Consider the following 24870-nt stretch of genomic DNA (forward strand, 5'->3'; position numbering starts at 1 on the left):
GTGTTACCACTTTTTCTTTTACTCTGAGGCAAAAACGGGCTTCCATGCAGTCCGAATCATCTCAAACATAAACATGGAAGCACACTGTAGAGAAAATCTTCAAGACCTCCTGTTAAGGTAATTTGGCAGATAGCACACACCTGCAGTGGACCACGATGGTTGTGTTGTCATGGGCTCTGTTGGAGCGGACCGCTTTGACAAACTGGATGAGTGTGGAGCTGGACTCCGGAACGCCGTGTTCTGGCCATGAGGTGTAGTTGAAATGATGAACAATCATGTAGCTGCCATGCTGGAGAGAGAAATAGAGAGAGAGGAAGGGCTAAATGTGTCCTTGGGGAAGGGCTAAATGTATCCATCTAACCACCCACATCTGTGTGTGTATGTGTTATTGTGCATTTTTAAGACTCAGAGTAAGGCCACAAACATCCGCAGATCCAAATACTCAATCAACACATGAAAGTGTGCGGTCCCATGGTACATACATTTCTGTGGCAGTAAAAAAAACTCATTACCCAGGGGCAACAGATTTTCTTTAAATTAAACTGGGTGCCATTTAACTGGATGTAAATGTAACCAGCTTGCAATAAACATGTTGGCAAATTTAACTAACTTGCTCAACAAGATTGTCTTGAAGGGGATGTATAATGCCCATTTTACAAGATGTAATATAAGTCTCTGGTGTGCCCAGAATGTGTCTGTGAAGTTTCAGCTCAAAATATCCCACAGATCATTTATTATAGCTTGTCAAATTTGCCCTTATTTGGGTGTGAGAAAAAACACGCTGTAACACAGCTCGCGCGTCGGTTGCTCAACAACAACAAAGCTGGAGAATCTCACACAGCCAAAATGATGATTGTCAGTAACAGTGTTCAGCCTTACATTATTCAAACCAGGGTCGGACACTGATGGAGAGACTCAGGATGAAGTTACAACTTCTGGATGTTTCTGAACGGTTAGTGGATAAATTTATGTAGTTGCTGTGGAGTTGATTCAACTCATCGACTAGCATGTGCCGTCATGTTAATCTTTTATGCAAATCCAGCGTTGAATTGACACTCGTTTGTGAAGCAGTCCGGCAGAAAATGACGGCATGGCAACAACACTCTACTACAGTGGTCGGCAATAGGCCAGCAATAATATCTGGCTCGCGCCCGCAGCCAGATTATTTTGATAGCGGCTGGTTCTGAAATAGATTTTCGTCTCGTGGTGCCGTCTATTATCACCGTGTTTACACCAGCTCAAAGCTGTCTACACTGAATGCGACAAACTGACCGTTGCAAAGCACTTGGACTACACCGCGCCGCATCCAGTGTAGACAATATTACTGATTATAATGGGTTCTATTATCATTTGAGGCGTTGCATCGTGCCGCTCGCGTCCGGTGTAGACACGGTGTTATATTCTTTGAAAACAGCGACAACTTTGTTGCAGATAAGACACACCGGCTTTGCATTCACAAAACTAGGTAAGAATGCATAGTTGTCTTTCCATTCTTCTTTGTATGCCCTATTTTCGCTATCAACTTTCCTCTTTAGACTCTTTGATAGTGCCATTTTCTCTCACCAGCTAGCTTAAATGTTAACATCACTCTGCACACGACGTAATAGCATACCTCCAGCACGCAAACAATTTAAATAAATGCAGTTTAGTCGGTGAGGATGCCAAGGAATAATTCTGAGTGTAAAAGTAGGCTACGTCAAATAATTATTACAATAAGTTAGGCTCCAATGTGTAACAAGCAAATTAAAATGATACACATTCATTATTCACAATATGGAAAGAGGAAATAAAACATAGTTCATTAAGAGCATGACTCAAACATGCTATTAATGGGCTTATTCAAGTCCTCTTTTATTTTTATTTTAAGTCCTCTTAGTTATTTTTTTATCCATTCCGCATCTCCCACATACGTGTGTTTTAGCAAGGTGGTCTGTGTTGCAAGTTGGTGAATGAAGATACTTGCCAGGTCACTACTCCACTTTATTAATTTATCCAGTATAAAACCTGGACACTGCCACACAAATGTGGCTTTTTGTTAATGACTGTCCTACTACAAGATTTAACACAGAGTAACAGCTCACTACCAGTTACAAAAGACACTGTAACAGTCTGTCACTGGCAATTCTAGTTGCATTTTTCATCAATTAGTTTAAATTATCCTTTGACTATGTTCTGGCCCGTCATCTAGTAGCTGATGCCAAACTTAATTGCCGACCCCTGCTCTACTACAACAACTCTTCCTCATCTCTAAAGCAGCCCAACATGGCCTCACCCCCTTTGCTGCGTGTTCCCGGGGGCGGGGTTTATGTCAATTTTAGGGTTAGTGATGTCATTAACCCGGGAAGAAGCTCATTGTAGTCCCTACCAGCCGTTTGTTGTAGTCCTTAAACAGAGAATTCTTTAAAAGAAAATATCTCCCTTTGCTTTGAACTTTGAGCATTGTAACTTTGCAGATGTTGTTTATGCTCAAACAGCAACATTACACACAAACTAAAGTTAAAAAAGTGAAATTATAGTCAACCACCCCTTTAAACTTTTGCTCTGCTATGACAGTAGTTGAACTGAAAGATAAAAATGACAATGTAAAGGCAATGCTGACAATGAACATTGTTTTACCCTCTCCACTCTGAGTGCCCGGACCGTCCAATCAGGGCGCACGTCCTCTGTGAGTTTAGTGATTATGATGTCAGCAAAAACAGTGACTGGTTTATTGTCCTCTGGCCAGTACTGATGGCAACGGATCTGAAACATACAGCCACATTACTTGTACAGTTTACTATTATAACGCATACACTGTATATTTCAGCAGATCAGTCAAACTTTCACATTTTTTAAAAATGTGTTTTTGTAGTGTTCTGGATGTAAATAAATTCACATAGACTTTCAATTAGGTAAAAGGAAATTAATATGGATAAAAGACTGAATTAATTAACAGTATCTTTAACATATTATGCAAAAATAGTGCAAAAAATGTGAAAAAATAAAAAATAACTTCATTAATTAATATCATATCAAATCTGATATTATTATTGTTTTGTTGTAGACTGACTGGAAATCATGAGATTAAATTATAATTATTTAATTCTATTAAGAGCCATGGGTTTTAAATTTCTCTTAAAGGTTTATCCATCAAACAACACTGTAATTAAGAGAAAGTAAATATTTTCCAGAGAATCTTTTTATACATATTTAGAATATTTATATTTTTCACTGTATAAATGGGTTTTATACATTAAATAAATATATAAATGTATATATTTATCAGTATAAATGAGTATATATTTTGTATAAAATATGTATAAAATCCATATACAGTGAAAAATATAAATATTATAAATATTTCTGCCTTTATATTTTAGCAAGGAAGTGTCTCGCAAAGAGATTATGATATTTGTGGGTCCGTGGCATCAAAACTACAGAAAAAAAAAAATGAGGGACAGACTGTAAAACACTTATATAGAATTTTTAAGATTATACACTGTACAAGAGTATATATAATCATAAATCTAATGGCTACATTGTTTTGTTCAAACACACATACACACCCTGCCCTTCTCAAAGCATTGAGTGAGCATGACAATGGTTTTGGTCCCCGTCTCCCAAATCATCCTCCAGAAGTCTGCGACGGTACTAGGCAGAGGACCCTGAGTAGCTATAAACTCATTAGGACACAGATAGCCCTGAGAAACAGAGACAAGACACAAAACAGAACAGGAGCTTAGGCCAATTCAATTAAAGTTGTGCCGCAGTGTAAAAGAGAGACAGCTGATATGTGGGCTGCTCTCGAGCGCTTACAGAGACGAAGCTGGCATTGATGTAATCAGACCCCGGCATTCCTGGCTCAGAGAGTAACTTCACTCGGTTATTGTTATCTAAAAAAGACATGTTAAAATATGTGTTAACAATGTTTGTATAAAGAAAGCCTGGTAAGTTTTAAAATTTTTATATATTTAAAAATATTTAAAAATATTATCATTTATTCATTGTTTATGTTAGTTCACAGTGCACAGAGCAACTATTGTTAACAAATACAACTTTTGATTTTAATAATGTATTTGTAAATGTTGAAATGAACATTAACTAAGATTAATAAATGCTTTAGTATTGTTCATTCTTAGTTCATGTTAGTTAACTAATGCTAACTAAAGAAAGCTTGTTGTAAGTGTTACCTCTTTTCCATATAGCGTAAAGTATATTGCATCCCAAATGACAAAAGAGCTTCACAAAAGAACTATAAAAGTAGTCAATATGACTTTTCACTGCAATTAAATTTTTCTGAAGCGATATAACTCTGTGACATGATCATTTGTAGTAGCTAGTATTTGCATATTTAAATTTGAGAAGATTTGGTGAAAATTCTCAGTTAAGACTGGCTAGAAATTTTGTTCTGTTTTTTATGCAAAGCTATCGTATGACTTCATAAGACTATATACACTACCGTTTAAAAGTTTGGGGTCAGTAAGGGGTCTTTTTTTTTTAATACTTTTATTCAACAAGGATGCATTAAATTGATCAAAAGTGACAGTAAAGACTTGTTACTAAATATATATATGCTGTTCTTTTGCTGAATCCTGAAAAAAATGTATTACAGTTTTCACAAAAATATTAAGCAGCACAGCTGTTTTCAACACTGATAATAATAAAAAATGTTTCTTGAGCAGCAAATCAGCATATTAGAATGATTTCTGACGGATCATGTGACACTGAAGACTGGAGTAATGATGCTGAAAATTCAGAGGAATCACAGGAATAAATTACATTTTAAAATATATTCAAATAGATAACAGTTATTTTAAATTGTAATAAAATTTCACAATATTACTGTTTTTACTGTACTTATCAAGTGAATGCCAATTTGGTGAACTTCAAGTGACATTAAAAGATCTTACCGACCCCAAACTTTGAATGGTAGTGTAGCACAAAAGTCATATAGGATACTTCTGAGGTGCTTTTATGTCCTTTTTGGAGCTTGACACCATGTGATCATTGTATTATTTCACTATATGGGATACTGCAGAGTTAACATTTTGTTGCACAGAACAAAGAAAGTCATGCAGGTTTAAAACAACATAAGAGCTACAACACAATGGCAGAATTCAAAATTTTTCATACAGGGTTTAATGTTTGTGAAGCGATTTTTGGAGCGATTCCAGGGAAGGTCAGCGTCTGATGTGGCCAGATCCTGAAGCAACTTCGGCAACTCCTGAAACACAGAGCAATAAAGGTCCAATTAATAAACACACCAGGAAGAAAATTAATCAACCACAGAATACATTTTCCAAAAAGACATACATCGTTGAGCACATAACTCGACGTGCTCAATCAGAATGAAGTGTCACTGAAACTCATTTTACAGTTCACTGGTGCCTTCTTTCTCTCTCACCCACCTACACAGACACACAAACAAACACTTAATGCTAAAACTTACAGCAAACTCCTCCTGAAACTTGGCATTGTCGTTGGCACAAAGATCTTCCACATGCTGAAGAAATGATTTCTTACTGATTGGCCTACAAATGTGTTAGAGAGCGATAAACAGAATGAAAATACCCACAAAACCATAAATAATCATCATCTTTAGAAATATTACCACAGCAGCAAGCATTATTTCTACAGGACAGCTATCTTATGACCTCTAAACAAACCACTAAAGAGCAGGTGGTTAACAGTAATCATCTGTCTTTGGGACTCAAATGTTTATTGAACAATAATAGACAAATAAATAAGAAAAAAATAGGGAAATGATGTAAATATCAATCAATCCATAAAGTCTCCTTCACTTACTTGAGAGATTTCCTGTAACTTAGCAGCCTGGAATATTAGATAGTAGAGAATTATTATGAAATTGGCCTTGGACTGAAAAATGAGGTTACTTATTCACTTCCAGTGATAAATAAGAAATGAATCTATGTGAAGTTCGCTACACGATCTAATTAGACGAAGACACACAAACATAAAACGAATCGGAGAGTCACTCTATGTGATCTTTTAGGCAGAAATACACAAAGCAGAGCAGAACTACAGAGCAGGATTATGAAACCGAACAGCCCCAAAAATTGTGGCAAGGCAGATCATTTACTCTTGGCATATTCATTCATAATAAAACAGATTCAACACCACAACAGCACAACATGCAACTGGGAAAATGAAAAGCTTAAATTTAAAATGAAAGAAAATCCTGATACTACACATCCTGTAAAGTCATGCATAAGCTAAATACCAACATCACTGCCTACTTACTGGATGACAAAAATCTCCTTCCTTCTAAAGAAAAAGGAGGAATACCTGAGAACAGAGGATAGTGAGTAAGTGTTTGAATGGATTAGTGGGAATGTATGAGTGAATTAATGAAAGAACGAATGAGTCAATGACAGAATTAGTGAGTCAGAGAGAGCAGACTGAGCACATGTAACTAAAGCCCACTGCTCATGTACAGTGTGTATGATATCTCACCGGTTAATCTTGTCCTCTTTGAGCTCCAAGTCGGCCACTGCAATGAGCTGATCCAGCTTGAACTTTGTCTCGATAATCTCAGCCTCGCGTGGAGAGTACGTCCCACCTTCCTTCTGCCTGCGGTGAATCCTAGGATCGAAGAGAGTGAGTCTAGTTGTTAAACCAAGAAAAAACTGAAGCTTTTTGGGAAATACTATTTGACTCTGTTGTTGAACCCCTATTTATAATAACAATCAACTTGCCTAACAGATCCGTAAATAATCAGAATGAAAAACAATGCCAGGAAAAATGACAGCAGGACACCAAGAATGATCTGTTCATCTCTGGTCAGCAGGCGGTCATCTGAAATCAAAGTCAATAGTTATACACAGCAGAAGCAGTACTTGTTCACAATGAAATGTGTTGTTCTAAGAGCTAACCATTATAGAGGGTATATCTATAACAATATAAGTACATACACTACCGTTCAAAAGTTTGAGGTCTGAAAGATTCTTTCATTTTTTTTTTAAAGAAGTCTCTTATGCTCACCAAGGCTGCATTTATTTGATCAAAAATCTAGTAAAAATGTTAAATATGTTATTTCAATTTAAAATAACTGTTTTCTATTTAATCCTGTGATGCAAAGCTGATTTTTCAACATCATTACTCCAGTCTTCAGTGTCACATGATCCTTCAGAAATCATTCTAATATGCAGATTCAGTGCTCAAGAAATATTTATTTTTAACAATGTTGAAAAGAGTTGTGCTGTTTGAAGTTAGAAAAAACATCATTTATTTGAAATAGAAATCTTTTGTAACATTATAAATGTATTTACTGTCACTTTTCATCAGTTAAATGCATCCTTGCTCAATGAAAGTAGTAATTATAGGAGAAATGCTAATAAAAATATCATAAGGTAAAATAACGATATTTCTATTTGAAATGTTTTGGGAAAAAGTGTGTAATAAAAAGTATAATACTAAAAATAATAATATAAAGTTACATTTGCAAATTAAGGCGTGTACAAATATTTAAAGTACTCCTGTAGTCAATAATTTTATCTCTTTAAACTCATCTTTGATCACCAAAATGACATATTTAAACGTTTTTTTCCTGCGAAAAAAAATTCTTGATGACTTAAAATAGTTGAATGTAACTCTACACCCTTGCTTCATGTAGTATACGCGGATCTATGAATATGCTAATTAGCCCTGCCTCCACTCACTCGCACAAGCTCAGAGATCCACTCGGTCAACTTACTGAGGTAAACGCTGCACAAATGGTATCGCTTTTTACAACATCGGACACATAACACTAATTAATATGATTAGCCTTTTGCTTGACTATGTTATCAAACAGCTAATAATGTGTTGCTAATGTTACACGACACCCCTGCTTCAGAGCGGTCATAGTTAATGATATGCTAAAGCCCACTGGCACGTTGACGTGATTGGTTACAAGGTTGTTTGTGATGTCACAAACACCAGCGATTTCAAACCGCGTTTTTGAGACTGTCTTTAGATCACTGCAGTTTTAAAGAGAAAATACTCAGCAATGGTGTTGACTTATGAATTTGTCTTAAAGCACATTAAAAACACCACATAGACATATAAACATTAAAAACTTGATTTTCACCACAATTTAAAAGTAGCAATAAGTAATAAAATAAAAAAAATTATTAATTAATTAAAAAAAAGTTTACTGATTTAAAAAAATATATAGGAATAGTTTACCAAAAAATGAAAATATAATGGGTGAACTATCCCTTTAACTGAAACTATATACAAAAAAATACTGAAAGAATGAAAATCTGAGAGGAAAGTGGCGAAATGTAAGAGAAATCACAGCTGTTCTTGGTGCATTAATATTGTAACAGTAATGTTGTGGCATACCTGCTGTTCTGACCCTCTCTGAGTACTCAGAGTCTGTGTACTGCCCACGGATGTTTGTTGCCCGAAATTTGAACCTACAATACAAAAATAAACAGAAAAGAATAGGTTAAAAAGATCCCTGGATTAAGATATTTACAACACAAATTAGTCGTGTGTGCATATGTCTCTCACACATAATGTGTTTTGGGCTTGAGGGGTCCATTACAAAGAGTCTTGGCATCTTCAGAAAGGCAGCCCTCGTCTGCTCCTATGATGTATGTGTTAGTGTTTGTGCTCATGCGCTCTGATTTCTCAGAGCAGCCTGGGTTCAAGAAGCCCTCGTCGGTCAGGTACGGAGCGGTAGGTTGGTGGAAAACACTCTTCCAGTTGGATAGATTACCGTAGTCCATCACTGCATCAACATTAGAACAACAATTTAACAATAAATCATTCGATAAAATAATTTTATTACATGTGATGGAAAAAAAATCCCAGTTTATATGTTGAACATACTGTACTGTACAAACAGACTCTAATGTTCACAACACAATTCCTCTGTGTGTGTACATATAGCACTTTTTTTTTTTTTTGGTACTCAAGAAACATTTCTTATCATTATCGGTGTTGAAAACAGTTATTGTTGTGGAAAACGTGTTACATTTGATGAATAGAAATCATTTGATGAATAGAAAAATAGAAATCCTAACATAACACAACATTAAACAATAATTTATGTCTCCACATGTTAATCTTGTGCAAAAACACAAAGTAACACTTAATTTCAACATTTATTTATACAGACTGACGCAAAGCATGCTGGGAATTAGAAATCTACTGCAACTCATCTCAATCATATTAAGTTCAACTTACTACAGTGAAATTTTGAGTTCACGCAACTTTTTTCTATTAAGTACAATGAACTTTCTTTATTATGTGAGTGAAATAAACTCATTTCATTTAAATAATTTCACTGTTCGGTTTTACAGTGTGCTTGTTGCCATTATTGCTGTATTGTGAGCTGGATTTTCATTTATTTTTTCAAATAATGTTGTATATATAGTGTTAAATGTCAGATTTTAATACCTGCTGGTTCAGAAACTATGACCTGGACTTTTTGGATTGGTCCATGGTCATCAGTGAAGAAACATTCAGGCATCTCGATGGTGATGGTCTTGGAGGTTGAGATGACGACACCTGCATTGTTCAGAGCAGCCCGTGGCTTCCTTGTTGGCTTGGGTGGTGCTAAATAAACCCGTCATGATCTTAAAGTGACAGTCACTTCAACAGAGTAGCTGATTTACATAAGTATTATGTTTTCTCATACCTTTCACACCGGTGGTGATCCGAACCTCTGAACTTGGCCCTAAACCTGCTCCATTCACGGCTGCTATCTGCAACAAGTAGAAAACAAATGCATTTGGCCTAATTGTAGAAGTCAGCAAATGACTACAAGTACCATTTTGTGCAAGCAAAATTTAAGTAATAAAAACATGATTAAAAAGAGTGATGCAAATATTGCTTTCTATTTTTGGCGGAACATTCTCTGTTGTTACCTAGATACGGTTAAGTGATAAATAGTTGCCTCTAGTGCTTAAATGGCATTAGATAATGCAAACGTACCACAGTTCAGTATGAAAAAGAAAAAGACCTGTGCATGCAGGTGGAGAGGCTGGAGCTGAACTTTGGTTTGAACCAAGTTATCAAACCAAGTATGTAAACAGCAAAAAAAATTGGTTTTGGTTTCCTACCCTTATGCTGTAATTGAATCCACCCTTCAGTCCATCTATAATGGCCGTCATGGTATTATTAGGGTTGCTGATCACAGGCAGGCTGTTGATGTAAAAATCCAGTTGTCCGTTGCGGTAGATGGCGACATGGTAGGAACTGATGTTTCCGTTTGGCTCATCCGGTGGAGAGAATGTTACATAAACACGTGTCACTTCCTCAGGAATCACTGTCAATGTCAAATTTTTGGGAGGATCTTTGGGCTCTGGAAAACATAACCGTGAATGTCACTAATAGTGCAAATAAGTATCTGAGAAACAAGCACACACAAACGTCCTCACCATCCTCCAGGGTTCTGGCGAGTACGGGTTCTGATATTTTGCCGTCTCTGTGAGCGTTGGAAAGCTGCCCCGTGAAGGCGGTGATGGTAATAGAGTACAGGGTAAATGCAGTCAGGTTCCCGACAACCACCGCCCTGATCTCCTCTGAATGCCGCACTAAGCTAATGTTATATCCCGAACTGTCCAACTGGAAGAGGACAAAGAGAAATTGAAGTAGAAACTGTCAGAAAGTAAACAGACGAACAAGATATTTAAAGTTTATGAACTCACAGCAGTGATGTCAATGATGTATGAGGTGGGCCCTGAGATGACCGATGGTTCATCCCACTCAATCTTTAATCCAGTGGCAGAAGGAAACACTGAGATGGTACCAGGAGGGGCATCAGGGTCTAAGACAAAAAGGTAGAGATAAAGAGCTGGGGCTGTTTTTAAGCTATATGTATGTGACAATTTTATTGCTCAAAAGCTCAGGAGACTTAATGAATGTTCCCTCTAAGCTGCATGTCTGCACAGCCATGATATTGCTCCCACGCAGACCAAAGAACACTCTCTGCATAAGGCAAATAATCAAAAATGCGTGGAAAATATGCTGATATTGAGATGTCTTAAATCAAAGCTAATGGATTGGGCAGCGCTTCAACAACAGCCCATTGATTTTCAGTATGGAACTAAAACTGTGAGAGCTCTGTTTCACAAGATCCCTGAACAAGATCCCTGCGGAAATTTCATAGAAGCATCAAAAACAGAATTGAAAGATTAATGACATATTTCAAACACAATGAAGCTCACAGAGATCATGCATTATTACTTTCTTTTCTTGTTTTCTCTTATAATCTCAACATAACAAAAGTCATTAACAAAAAACTGATACAAGTTATCTTGCTGATTATTTTGACAAAACAAGATCAATAATAATGCATGACCATTAGACAACCTTTCTATATTTTCCATACATTTGTATTTTAATCAATCAATAGATATGTATATATTTATAATCAAAAGATACTTATATATTTTAGATAATAGACAAATTTTGAAAAAAAAAAAAAAAAAAAAAAAATCAAATTAAATTACAAAATAAGATTTATATAACTATATTTATATTAATAAAACAATATATATATATATATATATATATATATATATATATATACACACACACACACATACAAACATACATATATTTCTATTTTTAGTGTTTTAGGAACAATAGACACATTCTGAAAAAAAATTATTACATTTATATAATAATATTTAATATTAATCAATCAATAAATATATATTTTTTTCTATATATTTCTATATTTTTAGTTTTTAAGAAAAGTTTTGAAAAAAAAGAAAAGAAATTGAAAAATTAATTTACAAAAATTTGATCATTTGAATGTAACAATTTTAAGCAAATAAATTACAAAAAAAAATTGTCTCAGAAAAACTGACATTGAATTGAAGACATACAGTAAGATTATAGTATTTAAAGTAATGTGGGTAGCGCTCTGAAAGAGTTTAATGAGAAATGTTTGAGTTTATATTGAGATCAGGCATTGTTTGGATCTTTTTCTCAAAGAAAACATCTGAGAAGCAGGACACTCATGCAAAAATCTCCTGTTGCTGTCTAGGAGAATCATTTGAGACATTAAAGAGATCTCATTTGTGATTTTTTTTTCTTAGGGGAATGTCTATATGCACATAGGTTTAACATACTTCCTGCGAGCGTCTGTGTGTGGATCCACTCAGAGGGTTCTCCGGCCCCAGCCCTGGTGAACGCCACCACTCTCATATGATACTCTCTATATTTGAGCAGAGGGGAAAGTGTGACTCTGCTGGTTTCTCCTTCAACCCACTCCACACGTTCACTCTCCACGCATGACTCCACGTGCTCCTTTTGATCACAATTTCTTGCCAATTGCTTAATCTCTACATTATAACCCTGTAGAAGACCAGGAACATGGACGGGACGTCGCCAGCTTAGAGACACACTGTCAGAGGTAACGTCCGTTGTGGTCAGTGACTCGGGGGGACCAGGAACTGCAGAAAGAGAAAGAAACAATCTGCATGATCATGTCTGTAGCACAAATAGTGCAGAGCAAGTTACATGCCAAAGTACTTAGTGTTGGGGTTTTTTTCAAATCTTATAAGTGAGCAACCACAAATGATACAAGACCTGACTCTGATGGAGTGTGTGCGGTGCAGTTGGCTTCCTCCCCTATTCCGGCTGAATTAACTGCAGCCACGCTGATAACATAAAAAACGTCAGGCGACAGGCCAGTGAAAGTGTGCGCCACTGTGTATGTGAGTGTGAGAGGATGGGCCTCTTCCTCCAGATTTCCAGAGCGAATGAGGTAGTGCAGAATCTCTCCATTAGGATGAATCGGAAGCTCCCATTCCATGTACACTGAATTCCAATCCAATCCAGAGCAGGACAGATTTCCAACTGCATCTGACACTGCAACATACACACAGATATATAACAAACACACTTGAAAATAAAGCATCCAATTTTTAACAAAAATGATTCTTTCTTTGGATTCTTTGATTTTTTTTTAGAAATGTTTTTTAAGAAATTAATACTTTTATTAATGATGCATTAAAAGTGACAGTAAAGTACATTTATAATGTTACAAAAGATTTCTATTTCAATTGCTGTTCTTTTGAACCTGACAAAATGCATCAGTTTCTACAAAATCAAGCAGCACAACTGTTTTTAACATTGATAATAAGAAATTTGGTCACACTTTAGATTAGGGCCCAATTCTCACTATTAACTAATTAACTACAACTTTTCCCTCAATAAACTCCTAATTACTTATTAATCATTAGTAAAGTAGTTGTTAAGTTTAGGTATTGGGTAGAATTAAAGGATGTAGAATATGGTTATGCAGAATAAGGCATTAATATGTGCTTTATAAGTACTAATAAACAGCCAATATCCTAGTAATATGCATACTAATAAGCAGCTAGTTAATAGTGAGAATTGGACCCTAAACTATAGTCCTACCGGAAATTTTTCTTGAGCAGCAAATCAGCATATTAGAATGATTTCTGAAGGATCATGTGACACGGACAGATGTGCGAGTGTGTATTACCTGATTCATTGGTGGTAAATATTACAGGCAGGCTGTACTGATCCCCATTTCCTGCTCTAGTGAATGTGCACACACTGATTTCATATGAATTATGAGGTCTGAAGCCACTCAGTTCTGCTTGTGTAGACGCATCTGATGAGTTCTTGGGTAAACAGAGGCATGGGAGTTTAATTCACACATAGAAAAATCTAAAATAGATGAACTGTAGGTGTGCACTACCTGATATCTGAAAGTGTCTGTGTTCAGTTCCAGTATTCTGAATCCGTAGTGCTGGACGATTCCATTTGGCTCCGGACTAGGTTCCCAGTGAATCCATACTGAATACGCAGTGTGGTTAAAAATACTCAGATTGCGTGGTGGAGACATTGGACCTGGACAAATAGTCCCATAAGACATTAGAAATATTAAGTCTGCACATTTATACTGCAGTTGATTTTGCCAAGTAGGCCATTCAAATTTCAGAGTTCAGACTTCAAATTGTAATTTTTAATTTTAACATTTTCTATTTTAATTTCTAAGCCCAGACTTAAAGTTTAACAACAGCTTAACTTTCCAAAAGTTTAACCATTCCATATATATCTCAACCATTCTGTATATATATGTGTGTGTGTGTGTGTGTGTGTGTGTGTGTGTGTGTGTTTTTAAGTTTATATTTCCAAGGATCACACATCAGGCATCAAATTCAATTTTCGTTTTAAAATTTCAAATATCAAACCAATTCCAAAGCAAAAACATAAATATTTAAAGCTCAACAAAAGTTTAAACTTTCAAAGATCAAACATCAAACTTTTCAAATTTTCTGTTTTAAAATATTCAAATTTAAAACAAATTCCAAATGCAAACTTCAAAGCCAAAAATTAAAGATTTAAATTTGAACAGATCAGTTAAAAGAATAGCAGTAAATATGTGTCTCTGACCTGCTTCATCAGTATGTAGTGGAATAATCACGGAGGGGCCGACACCTTGGCGAGTAACCGCAGCGATGGAGAGATTGTAAGGTGTAAATGGAGTGAGTTCTGAGAGAATTAGGTGTGTTTCAGAGGTGTAGGTTCTGTTGACGGCCCCAGGACCCTGTAAAACTGCAGCGTATTCTATAATCTCGCCATTGGCCTCCACTGGGGGGAACCACAACACATGGATGGAGGTGCTGGAGAGATTTCTACTAGCTCCAGGCAATGGAGGAGAACTTGGGACTGTCAGAACACAGACACACAAAGACAAAATCGTGAGTTTTCAATTAATAAGTACGAATCCTCATGCTTTATATACATGTGCATGTAAAATACAGGAAGTGATGAGCACCGTCTTCATCTGTTCGAAGGTGGTGGGTTGCAGTGTGGTTTACAGCTGATCCCGCACTGGTTGCTGGGGTGACTTTTATGATGTAGGGAAAATACTTTCTGAGCTTGGTGAAGAGGTAGATGTTGTCTGTGGTTGTCTTGGAGATGGTGATGTTGACTGTGCGGTTGATGGACGGGTGGGTCGTTCCCGCCTCTTGCAAGCTCAGCTGGTAGAAGACTTTGCCGTTGGGCTCCAGAGGGGGGTCCCAGCTGATCACTACAGCCGTAGAGCTATAGATGGTAGCGGTGAGGTTGTGGACCGGACCACTCGGCACTGCAGCAGGGGGAGGGAGTGGAAGAAATACAATTAATATATGTGATGAATGGCCAACAGTTACACTTTAGAACTGGGAACAAATCATTGCGGTCTAAATAAAAGATGTGTAACCAAGAAATGGAATGAGGATTTGTTCCCCAATCTAAAGTGAAACATGTCTTTGTGACAAAATTAGGGTTCAAATCTGCCAATATCAGGACATATTTCAAAAATGGCATTTTACATAAAGAAAATTGAGCCTGTTAATGGACCGTTAAGAGGTTTTTCTCTGTTACACTCATCATCATGGCAATTAAACACATTTTTCTCTCCAAATCTCAGTAGCTTACTGAAATGTAAAAAAAAAAAAAAAAAAAATCTCACTACTGCAAAAACAATGATACATAATTAAATTTGTATTTAAACAGTAATGTTCATTTGTAAAATAGTATTTCATTGATTAATTTAATGATTTAAGGGTGATTTTTGCATTGCAGTAATGAGAATTTTGGGGATGAGAATGTGCTTAATTGTCAAGAAAATAGTGTCACAAAGCACAAAAATAAAAATAAAAAACAATAATAATTAATAAATTACTAAATAAATTAATTTTGTAAGTGATCAATTTAATATAAACAGACATCACAGTTAATAAACTCATTTACATATATAGAAATATAGAAATGTATTTCTATATATAAGGAATAAATGGCACACTGCAACATCAAATCACTCAACATTATAATGATTAAAGCAAAAAATAAATCTCGTATCTTAAACCCAGAGATTAAAATATTCATATTGTTCATAAGCACAAATACAACACACAAATACACATAATTTTCAGCATTCACATTACACACATCTGTAAGTCTGTGGAAATTAAAAATGGTAAATAAACTCCAGCGCTGCATCTGCAAAATTCAGAGTCAAAGTACAAGATCGCAGATAAAGGAAAGAAGAAAGAATCAGAGAAAGACAGTGTTACTAGGAAAATCCTTTTGGAGCACGTTCTGTGTCCGAGATATTGGGCTGCACTGAGCTGCTGAAGCTGGGTGATTCTCCAGTAACTGCAAACCAATCAGACACAATCACTCACAAAGAACCAAACAGGACCATGGCATTATTTATTTATATAGAACACTTTCAAAATCTCAGACACCAGGGGAGAAAACCTTTATATTTCAAAAGGTCACCTCTGCACCATTTTTCCCAAAATCACACAAAAACTGTTTATTATGATTTGTACACAAAACCTTGACATATAGATATTGAAATTAGGTCAACATATTCTCTTGCTATGCATCGCAGGGGAACATTTTAGTGCTCAAATGTTGCTCTTTCTTAGTTTAGGATACCTAATGGAGTTCTCAGTTAAGTTTCTTAGTTAAGTATTAACTCAGATGTTTCTTCTAATTACAGGCTATAAAATAGACAACTGTTGTCATAGAGTAATTTTATACAGCTATAAAATTATTATATATGTATATAGTAACTCTTATTATTTGCTAAAAATTGGAAAATTTGATGAGAATGTTTGAGTTCATATTGTAGATTTTGGCAAATCTGAGCACATATTGAGACATTGTTGAAATCTCTTGAAATTACTGGGCTCTTTTTCTCTGGACTAACATCTGAGAAGCAAAAAAAAAAAAAAAAAAAGTCTCTAATAGCTTTTAAACAAGAAGTTTTATGATGTTTCAGATCGACACATTTACAATATTCTTGAAGACAAATATAAAACATGTTACATAATGTACCCAGAAACTTGCCACTGCAGAAAAAACACTAACAGCAACGTGCTATTTTTTATTTTCAACAAATCCTGTGAGAGGAAATGCAAGCTGGGATAGTCTGGAGACCATCAAATAAAAGGCTTGAGATCAGACACACTCAGACTCGCGATGAGGGCTCAACAATCCCAAGTTTGCAGCTTGGAGGAAGTTGTCTCCTTTCACAAGACGTGCTGAATATGTGCTGTGTATGTGTCAGAGTTTCAGTGTGATTTTTTTGGAGCGTAATCAGTTGGAAAAGTGGTGCAGAGCTGAGATTCTCCCTTGAGTGTGTGAGGAGACTGACCGTCCTCTAATGTGGTGAAGTTTAGACGGGGACTGAACACTCCCCCATCACCAACAGAAGTGCTGGAACTCATCCATACACTGTACTCCTGTCCTGCCATCAGATCAGACAACACCAGCCACTGCTCTGAACCCGGAACCATCTACAGTGAGAGAAAGAGAACCTGCTCATTCACTGCATGACTGCATCAGCATTTCATTGTGAGGGTAAAATGTGTTTATGAGATTTTGAATTGATCTAGCTATTCTTATGGAGATTAAATCCCTTACAGAATGTACTGTGGTGGTTTCATGGTACAAGTGAAGGTATGTTTGCAAACCGCCATGTTTGCAAAATGATAAAATGGAATGTTTTCTTAACATTCGCATAACCAAGAAAAAAAAACATTTCAGAGAACATTAAAAATAAAAGTTTTCATAACTTAAAGGGGACCTATTATGCAAAATTCACTTTTACATGGTGTTTGAACACAAATGTCTGTTGGCAGTGTGTACACAACCACCCTATAATGGTAAAAATCCACCCACTCTTTTTTTTAATCCCCATAAATCATAAGCAGTGTCTTAGAATAAGCCTTTGCAGTTTCTATGCAATGTGACGTCACATTGCACATGCCCCGCCCATGACTACTGATGGACTCTGCCCTATTAGCATAGACCCCGCCTGTAAATAAAAGTTATTCAGTCAAGAGCAGTGAGTGATTTTCTGTTTTTCTTTTGTTGTTTGATTCATATTAACAGCATATATAGCAGTAGTTACTGTATATTATGCTGTTTTCACTTTAATACACAGATCTAATACACACATGCGATTTCATTACTTGCTGTTTACGTTCACAGACATAACCCACTGTGTTTATGTGAACTTGATGTGTTTTTGACATAACCTTGTATTGAAGAACTGCAATGTCACGTGAGCGTGACCGCGATAAAGATGATAATCAAAACCAAACAGATGTTTTAGTTTTTGGAAGAGTATCCGAGGCACAAGTTGTACAGGCTCCACCCTCTTCTGGAAAGCGGGGTGGGGAGCAGCAGCTCATTTGCATTTAAAGATACATGCACGAAAACAGCATATTTTCTTTCCACTCAAAAATGGGCATTTACAACCTGGTTTAATAAATGATCTGTGGGGTATTTTGAGCCAACACTTCACAGACACATTCTGGGGACACTTATATTGCATCTTGTAAAAAAGGGCATAATAGGTCCTCTTTAATTTGAACATTGGCAAAATGTTCTTAGAACATATTTTTGTTAGCTGGGTTTGTATTGATGATTATCATAATTAATATATTAATGTTTTTAATGTTATTTTAACAGGTCAAGCTACTTCATTATGGTAAAACCTTGCAAATGTTCTGTATCTTGTGATAAACACAAGAAAAACAATCTTAGAAGTAAACAATGTCTAAACTCATATCTAAAACAATTTATATCTACAGCATATTGTGGTTAGAATACACTGTGTGCTAACCAGGTGCGACAAGTTTCCAGTGACAAATACTTTTTCTGTCCACATTGAAAGTAAAAAAGCTGCACGACAACTTTCAGTAAGATTTTTAAGTACATTAAAATTTTTGAATGTTGCTTTTGAATGTTTTCTGAACATTCTGAAACAAGTAGTAACATTTAAAAGACGTCCAACCAAAACGTTTTTTAGAAAAAAAGTTCCATGAACGATGAATAAATACTTATTCAGCAAGGACGCAATAAATTGATCAAAAGTGAAAGTAAAGACAAAAGACTTCTATTCCAAATAAATGCTGTTCTTTTGAACTTTCTATTTATTAATATACTGTAAATCCTATTTGAAATTCTGGCGGCCTGTAGCACTGGGGAGCTCCGCCTACAGTTAAATCTCATTTAATACAGTGGTGTAGTGAATGACATATAGTGTAAAGTTTGGGGCTGTTTTACTAATATTTTTGAAAGAAACATCTTATGTTCACCAAGGCTGCTTTATTTGATCAAAAATACAGCGAAAACAGCAATATTTTGAAATAACATTATAATATTATAATTTAAAATAAATGTTTCCTATTTTAGTATATTTTAAAATAGCTTGTCACATTATCAAGGTGCCCCTGGATATGACAGTGTTTAGTGTCTCCAAAAAGATCAGTACGCATCTGTGTGAGTGCATATACCTTTGTATACTCTGTATAATTATCTGTGTAGTAGATAGTGTAGTATTGGATGATGCCGTTGGGTTCATTTGGAGGACTCCAGCTGAGATGCACTGTAGTGGTCGTAAGCAGTGTGTATAATACATTCTGTGGAGGGTCAGATGGGGCTGCAACAAAGAAAAAAAAAAAGCACCATTATGAATATGAGGGCATTGAGGTTTCATGATATTGTGGATCTTTTTCAAAACCTAGTGAACTGCCTCACTCTCTAGCAATCTTCTAGACTAGAGCAGCATTCTCACTGAAACTAAACCTTACAAGTGACTGAATTGACATGTCCTGAAACAAGTTAAATATTCCTCTATTTTCTATCAATATTTTTTAGTACCAAACAGAATATACAGTACCATTCAAAGGTTTGGGGTCGGTAAGATTTTTAAATGTTTTTGAAAGAAGTCTCTTACGCTCACCAAGGCTGCATTTATTTGATCATCTGATCACTATTTAAAATAACTGTTTTCTGTTTGAATATATTTTAAAATGTAATTTATTCCTGTGATGGTAAAGCTGAATTTTCAGTAATCATTATCAATATCTATTCTTATTATCAATGCTGCTTAATATTTTTTTGTGGAAAGCGTGATACATTTAAGGATTCTTTGACAAATAGAACGTTTAAAAGAACAGCATTTATTTGAAAAAGAAATATTTTGTGACAACATAAAAATCTTTACTGTCAGATCTAACCAGTTTAATACATCCTTGCTGATTAAAAGTGTTAATTTCTTGACAAAAATAAATAAATAAATAAATAAATCTTACTGACTCCAAACCTTTTCATTTAAATCTGATATTTCCCTCATCTCCAATTTTTTTTCACAGTTCATTCTATGATACTTGTGATGCTGCCTTAAATTTTGAGCAAAATTAGGTATATGAGGCCTTACAAGGCAGCATATTTTTGTTTAGAACAGTTTTCACATTAGAAATATGATTATGATATCTAAAAGTGTTGTCTAGGTTGTTTGGAACAGAACGTGTTTGTGTTCACCTGATTCTACGGTACTGAACGTGATGTAAATCAGTATCCCTCCATCTCCGAGTCGAGTCCAGCTGCTGACGGAGGCATTATACTGGCCCAGCCCCTCCACACTGACCACCACTGATGTTCCCGTCACATTGGCAACAAACTCAGAGCTCAGATTCCTAATAAACAAACACACATGTAAGTTTCAATCTAGTATGACTACAGTCTGGTCTATGGTAAAAACTGATTTTAAATAATCTTCACTTACCACACTCTCACTATGTAGAATAAAATTTCAGAGTTGGCCTCCTCGGGAGGTTTCCAGGACAACTCTACCTCAGTATCTGACAATTTCCTGGCAATTAGGAATTTTGGAGGGGAACTGGGTACTGCCGTTGAGGAAAAACAGCTATTATAGACCGAAAACTGCGGAAAAGGACTTTACTCTCAAACATGATAGTGATTGGTGTTAGTAAATGTAAGAGAATGTCTCCCATGCCACATGTGTCCATCCTGACAACTGATAATGGAACATCCAACCAACCAGAAAAACAAACAAAAACATTGTTCTGTAAGCTCCTCCGCCTCCTGAGGTAAAAAGATTAAACATGCTTTAAAGATTCATCCATAACACTCCAAGAGTGCTGTCAGAAATGTCCTTTGGGGGAAATAAAAACAGTTAAATACAATAAAACACTCCCATTTCCTGCGTGCAGACCACCGGAAAGCTGTAAAAAGGAGAAATGTTTATGTGTGACCCTGATACTCTGCATCTTTCACCAGATCCAGACATATTCACCTTGATAACTGACACTAAAAAGGAAGAATAGTTTAATTAAAGACAACAGGGTCTATTCATTAAAAACAAACACTCACCGTCTTCCAGTGTGGTGACGTTCAGGATCTCGCTCGTGTAGTTGCCCATGCCGACCTGTGTGGCAGCCTGCACGATGATGCGGTAGCGCGCATACTTTCGCAGGTTGGACAGGACAACATAAGGCACATGTGTGGTTTGGTTCAGACTGTGTGTGGCGTTCCAGTATTCCACGTTGTAGAAAAGAATGATGCCGTTTGCGAGAAGCGGGGGCACCCACGACACGTTCACCTCGCTGGATCCGATGCTCTCGTAGGTCAAATCGTAAGGTGGGCTGCCAGGCACTGCAACAAACAATCAAACAGCACATTAGTGCAAATATTATACAACAGATAAATAAATTATCGGGCCATATTGTGTCTGAAATATCATTCAGCCTGCGAATTGTTGATATTCAATAGAACCTCTTGCAAATGGGCCTTTTTGTTTACTAAAGTTATTTTGGAGACAGTAGAGAGGGAATGAGATTGGAACCTGCATTTCCCATATATGCAGCTCAACATGACTGAAACATGTTTCGTAACCAATATGCCACAGCTTCAATGTGAAATGGGCATTTTTGAGCACTTTATTTAACAGTATGGGCACAAAATAGTGAAGAAAAGGAAATATGAGCACCATACCTCAACATGCTGGAGCTAATGTACTAACCACTAGGCCAGGGGTGTCCAAACCCGGTCATGGAGGGCCACTGTCCTGCAGAGTTTGGCTCCAACTTGCCTCAACACACCTGCCTGGAAGTTCCTATATGTCTAGTCAGACCTTGATTAGCTGGTTTAATTGTGTTTAATTGGGGTTGAAGCTAAACACTGCAGGACAGTGGCCCTCCAGGAGCAGGATTGGACACCCCTGCACTAGGCAATGGCCCCTGATTTGGACTGTTTTAGGTGATTTTCACATTTTTATTAACGCTATGAACAGTATAAAGATGATAGGAAACTATAGGGAGAAGAAGGGGAAATGGCAAGCGATAGAAAATGATGGGAAAGAGGACGAGGAATGGGGTCGACCAATTTAAAACTTTTTAAACTATAATAACCGGCTTCCAGCAATGGCCGTACATGAGTCTAGTTCCGGCGGAAGAGTGACCTCTGATCCAACGTATGATGTATTGATGAACACGGAAGTGCAGAGGATAGAGCAAAACAAAAACTGGTCACGATTTAGAAGTCTAAAACGAGGATTTCGATGTAAGAGAAGAGGAGCTTGAGTTTGTTGCCCAGCCCTATTTGTTTGAACCGTGAGAGGCATTTACACTGACCTAAGCTTACGCCACTCCTACATCCTACATTATACGTCGGGTAAGAGACCACTCTTTCGCCGGAACTAGACTCACGTACGGCAGTTGCCGGAAACCAGTTATTATAGTTTATGAAGTTATAAATATGGATATTTTTCTTACAAAAACCCACCGCTTCGCTTCAGGAGGCCTTTATTAACCCCCTGGAGCCGTGTGGATTACTTTTATGATGGATGGATGCACTTTTTTGGGCTTCAAAATCTCGAGCCCCATTCATTACCATTATAAAGCCAGATAATTTTTAATATAACTCTGATTGTGTTCGTCTGAAAGAAGATATTCATATACACCTATGATGGCTTGAGGGTGATTCAATTATCCCTTTAAGATTTAATCGCTGTATGTGTGAATTACCCTTAATTGTAGGAACCTTTTGAAGGGGAAAGAGTGTGGGATTTCAAGATGAAATTAAAGTTTCATGTTTTTTCTAGTTTTTCAATTAAATATGAACACACGCAATGACTCACCATCCTCCCCTGACAACATCTGTAGAGTATCAGAAATCTGGTTCCCGTGTCCATGCAGCGTAAACGCACGGACAGTCACATTGTAGTGTGTGTACGGCTTCAGGTAGCGCAGTGTGACACTGAGTAATGTGCTGTTGATTGTGTTGCTGTATGTGCCGTTGGTGTAGGAGACCTCATACAGGTGGATGATGCCGTTGGGCTTCTCTGGAGGAGACCAGGAGAGAGTAGCTGTGGAGGAGGTGGTTTTTACTACGACCAGATCCCGTGGAGGTGAATCTGGCTCTAAAAGACAGACAGAGGAATACTGAGAGATCTCACATGAGTGTAAGAATACTTCTGCATGTATATGAAAAATAATTGGCTCAATACCATCCTCTAGTGTCACAACAAAGATGTAGTCTTCATCGGTCAGAGGGCTTTCCCCCACGGCTGTAGATGCCGCCACACGCATCTTATAACTGCTGTGCTTGTCTAGACCTGTGGATATGATCATAAATAGTTTCATACAGTGGCCTCAAAAACTATTTAAACACTTGGGTCACACTTAGAAATGTCTGAATGTCATTACATTAGATATAAAATACCAAAGCAGGATGCATTTGCCAACAAATCCAAGAGCTTTTGTCAGAAATTCACCCTTTTTTTTTTTTTTTTTTTAGCATTTTTACTGAATGTTTTATATTTTGGTGATTTTTAGTGGATGTATAAAATCAGTTCTCAAGTTCACACAGGTTTCCGAGAAAAATACCCAAATCCTTTTTGGGGTCATCTTTTTATCCTATTTATTTATTTATTTATTTATTTTTTTAAATCTGTCTGTTTTATGTTAGAACTGTTCAAAAGTTTGGGGTCGATAGATTTTTAAAATGTTTTTGAAAGAAGTCTCTTTTTCTCACCAAGGCTGCATTTATTTGACCAAAATACACTAAAAACAGGTATATATTGGGAAATATTATTATAATTTCTAATGTTTTCCATTTGAATATACAGTATTTTAGAATGTAATTTATTCCTGTGATGCAAAGCTGAATTTTCAGCATCATTACTCCAGTCTTCAGTGTCACATGATCCTTCAGAAATCATTCTAATATGCTGATATGCTACAAGAAACATTATCATTGTCAATGTTGAAAATGTTTGTGCTGCTTAATATTTTTGTGGAAACTGTGATACATTTTTTCAGGATTTTGTGATGAGTCCATTTTTTAATTTGAAATATTTTGTAATATGATAAATGTCTTTGTTGTCACTTTTGATTTATTTAATCTGTCCTGGCTGAAGAAAAGTATTCATTTATTTCAAAATAAAATAAAAAAATCTTACTGACACCAAACATTTGAGAGGTAGTGTGTGTGTTAGAGTTTTACCTGTGAGCACTGCAGTAGTGGTGTTTGTCATCTGTCGTAATTTATGGTTTGTAAGGAGATTTTGTGCATACACAGCATAGTGCGTTATCTTGCCGTTGGGGTTGAGGGGCGGCTCCCAGTTAACACGGATAGAGGTGGAGGTAAGATTCTGATAGGACACATTCTGAACAGAGCTTGGCACTGTGGGAAAACACTGGGGTTACTTTATACAGTGGTAGTATAATATAACTACTGTAATTCTACTCAGAGGTCTGAAGGTATTTTACCCTGTTCAGTTGTTTTCACTGTAACTTGTGTGGAAGGTCCTTCTCCAATAATGTTTTTTGCCGACACGCTAAATGTGTACTCTGTGAAAGGGCTCAGTCTTCTAACCACATACATGAGCTGATTAGAGGACAGGTCTGCTGCCTCCTCAATGGCTGGTAGGACTGTCAATCAAACACAGCACACAGGCACAACCAATCAGAAAACAGAAAGCACAAGTAACAGAGCGCAACAATGACTGCCCAACTTTTTAGCACCAATGATTTAATTTCCCATTCATTTTCTCCATTTTGATTTTAAAAAGTCTTCAGCAAG

At 36.5% G+C, this 24870-nt stretch overlaps 1 protein-coding gene across 1 annotated transcript in view; it reads right to left on the reverse strand.

Moving 5' to 3' along the window:
• Positions 1–24870, reverse strand: part of ptprq (protein tyrosine phosphatase receptor type Q) — a 61367-nt gene that overhangs the window by 3033 nt on the left and 33464 nt on the right. The window contains exons 24-55 of the mRNA XM_051871078.1: positions 24558–24719; positions 24292–24471; positions 23294–23401; positions 22925–23206; positions 21160–21441; positions 20552–20672; positions 20308–20462; positions 19278–19423; positions 17129–17270; positions 14756–15067; positions 14371–14646; positions 13673–13824; positions 13454–13595; positions 12532–12813; positions 12072–12395; positions 10641–10759; positions 10371–10557; positions 10053–10294; positions 9629–9695; positions 9388–9546; positions 8497–8716; positions 8326–8399; positions 6696–6795; positions 6454–6582; positions 6241–6285; positions 5785–5811; positions 5429–5510; positions 5113–5203; positions 3796–3872; positions 3546–3680; positions 2617–2742; positions 141–289 (exon numbers count right to left, since the gene is read on the reverse strand). Coding sequence (XP_051727038.1) covers positions 141–289; positions 2617–2742; positions 3546–3680; positions 3796–3872; positions 5113–5203; positions 5429–5510; positions 5785–5811; positions 6241–6285; positions 6454–6582; positions 6696–6795; positions 8326–8399; positions 8497–8716; positions 9388–9546; positions 9629–9695; positions 10053–10294; positions 10371–10557; positions 10641–10759; positions 12072–12395; positions 12532–12813; positions 13454–13595; positions 13673–13824; positions 14371–14646; positions 14756–15067; positions 17129–17270; positions 19278–19423; positions 20308–20462; positions 20552–20672; positions 21160–21441; positions 22925–23206; positions 23294–23401; positions 24292–24471; positions 24558–24719 — 5095 coding nt within the window. The remainder of the gene's footprint in view (positions 1–140; positions 290–2616; positions 2743–3545; positions 3681–3795; positions 3873–5112; positions 5204–5428; positions 5511–5784; positions 5812–6240; positions 6286–6453; positions 6583–6695; positions 6796–8325; positions 8400–8496; positions 8717–9387; positions 9547–9628; positions 9696–10052; positions 10295–10370; positions 10558–10640; positions 10760–12071; positions 12396–12531; positions 12814–13453; positions 13596–13672; positions 13825–14370; positions 14647–14755; positions 15068–17128; positions 17271–19277; positions 19424–20307; positions 20463–20551; positions 20673–21159; positions 21442–22924; positions 23207–23293; positions 23402–24291; positions 24472–24557; positions 24720–24870) is intronic.

This window comes from Ctenopharyngodon idella, chromosome 18 (assembly GCF_019924925.1).
Source record: "Ctenopharyngodon idella isolate HZGC_01 chromosome 18, HZGC01, whole genome shotgun sequence".
Lineage (NCBI taxonomy): Eukaryota > Metazoa > Chordata > Actinopteri > Cypriniformes > Xenocyprididae > Ctenopharyngodon > Ctenopharyngodon idella.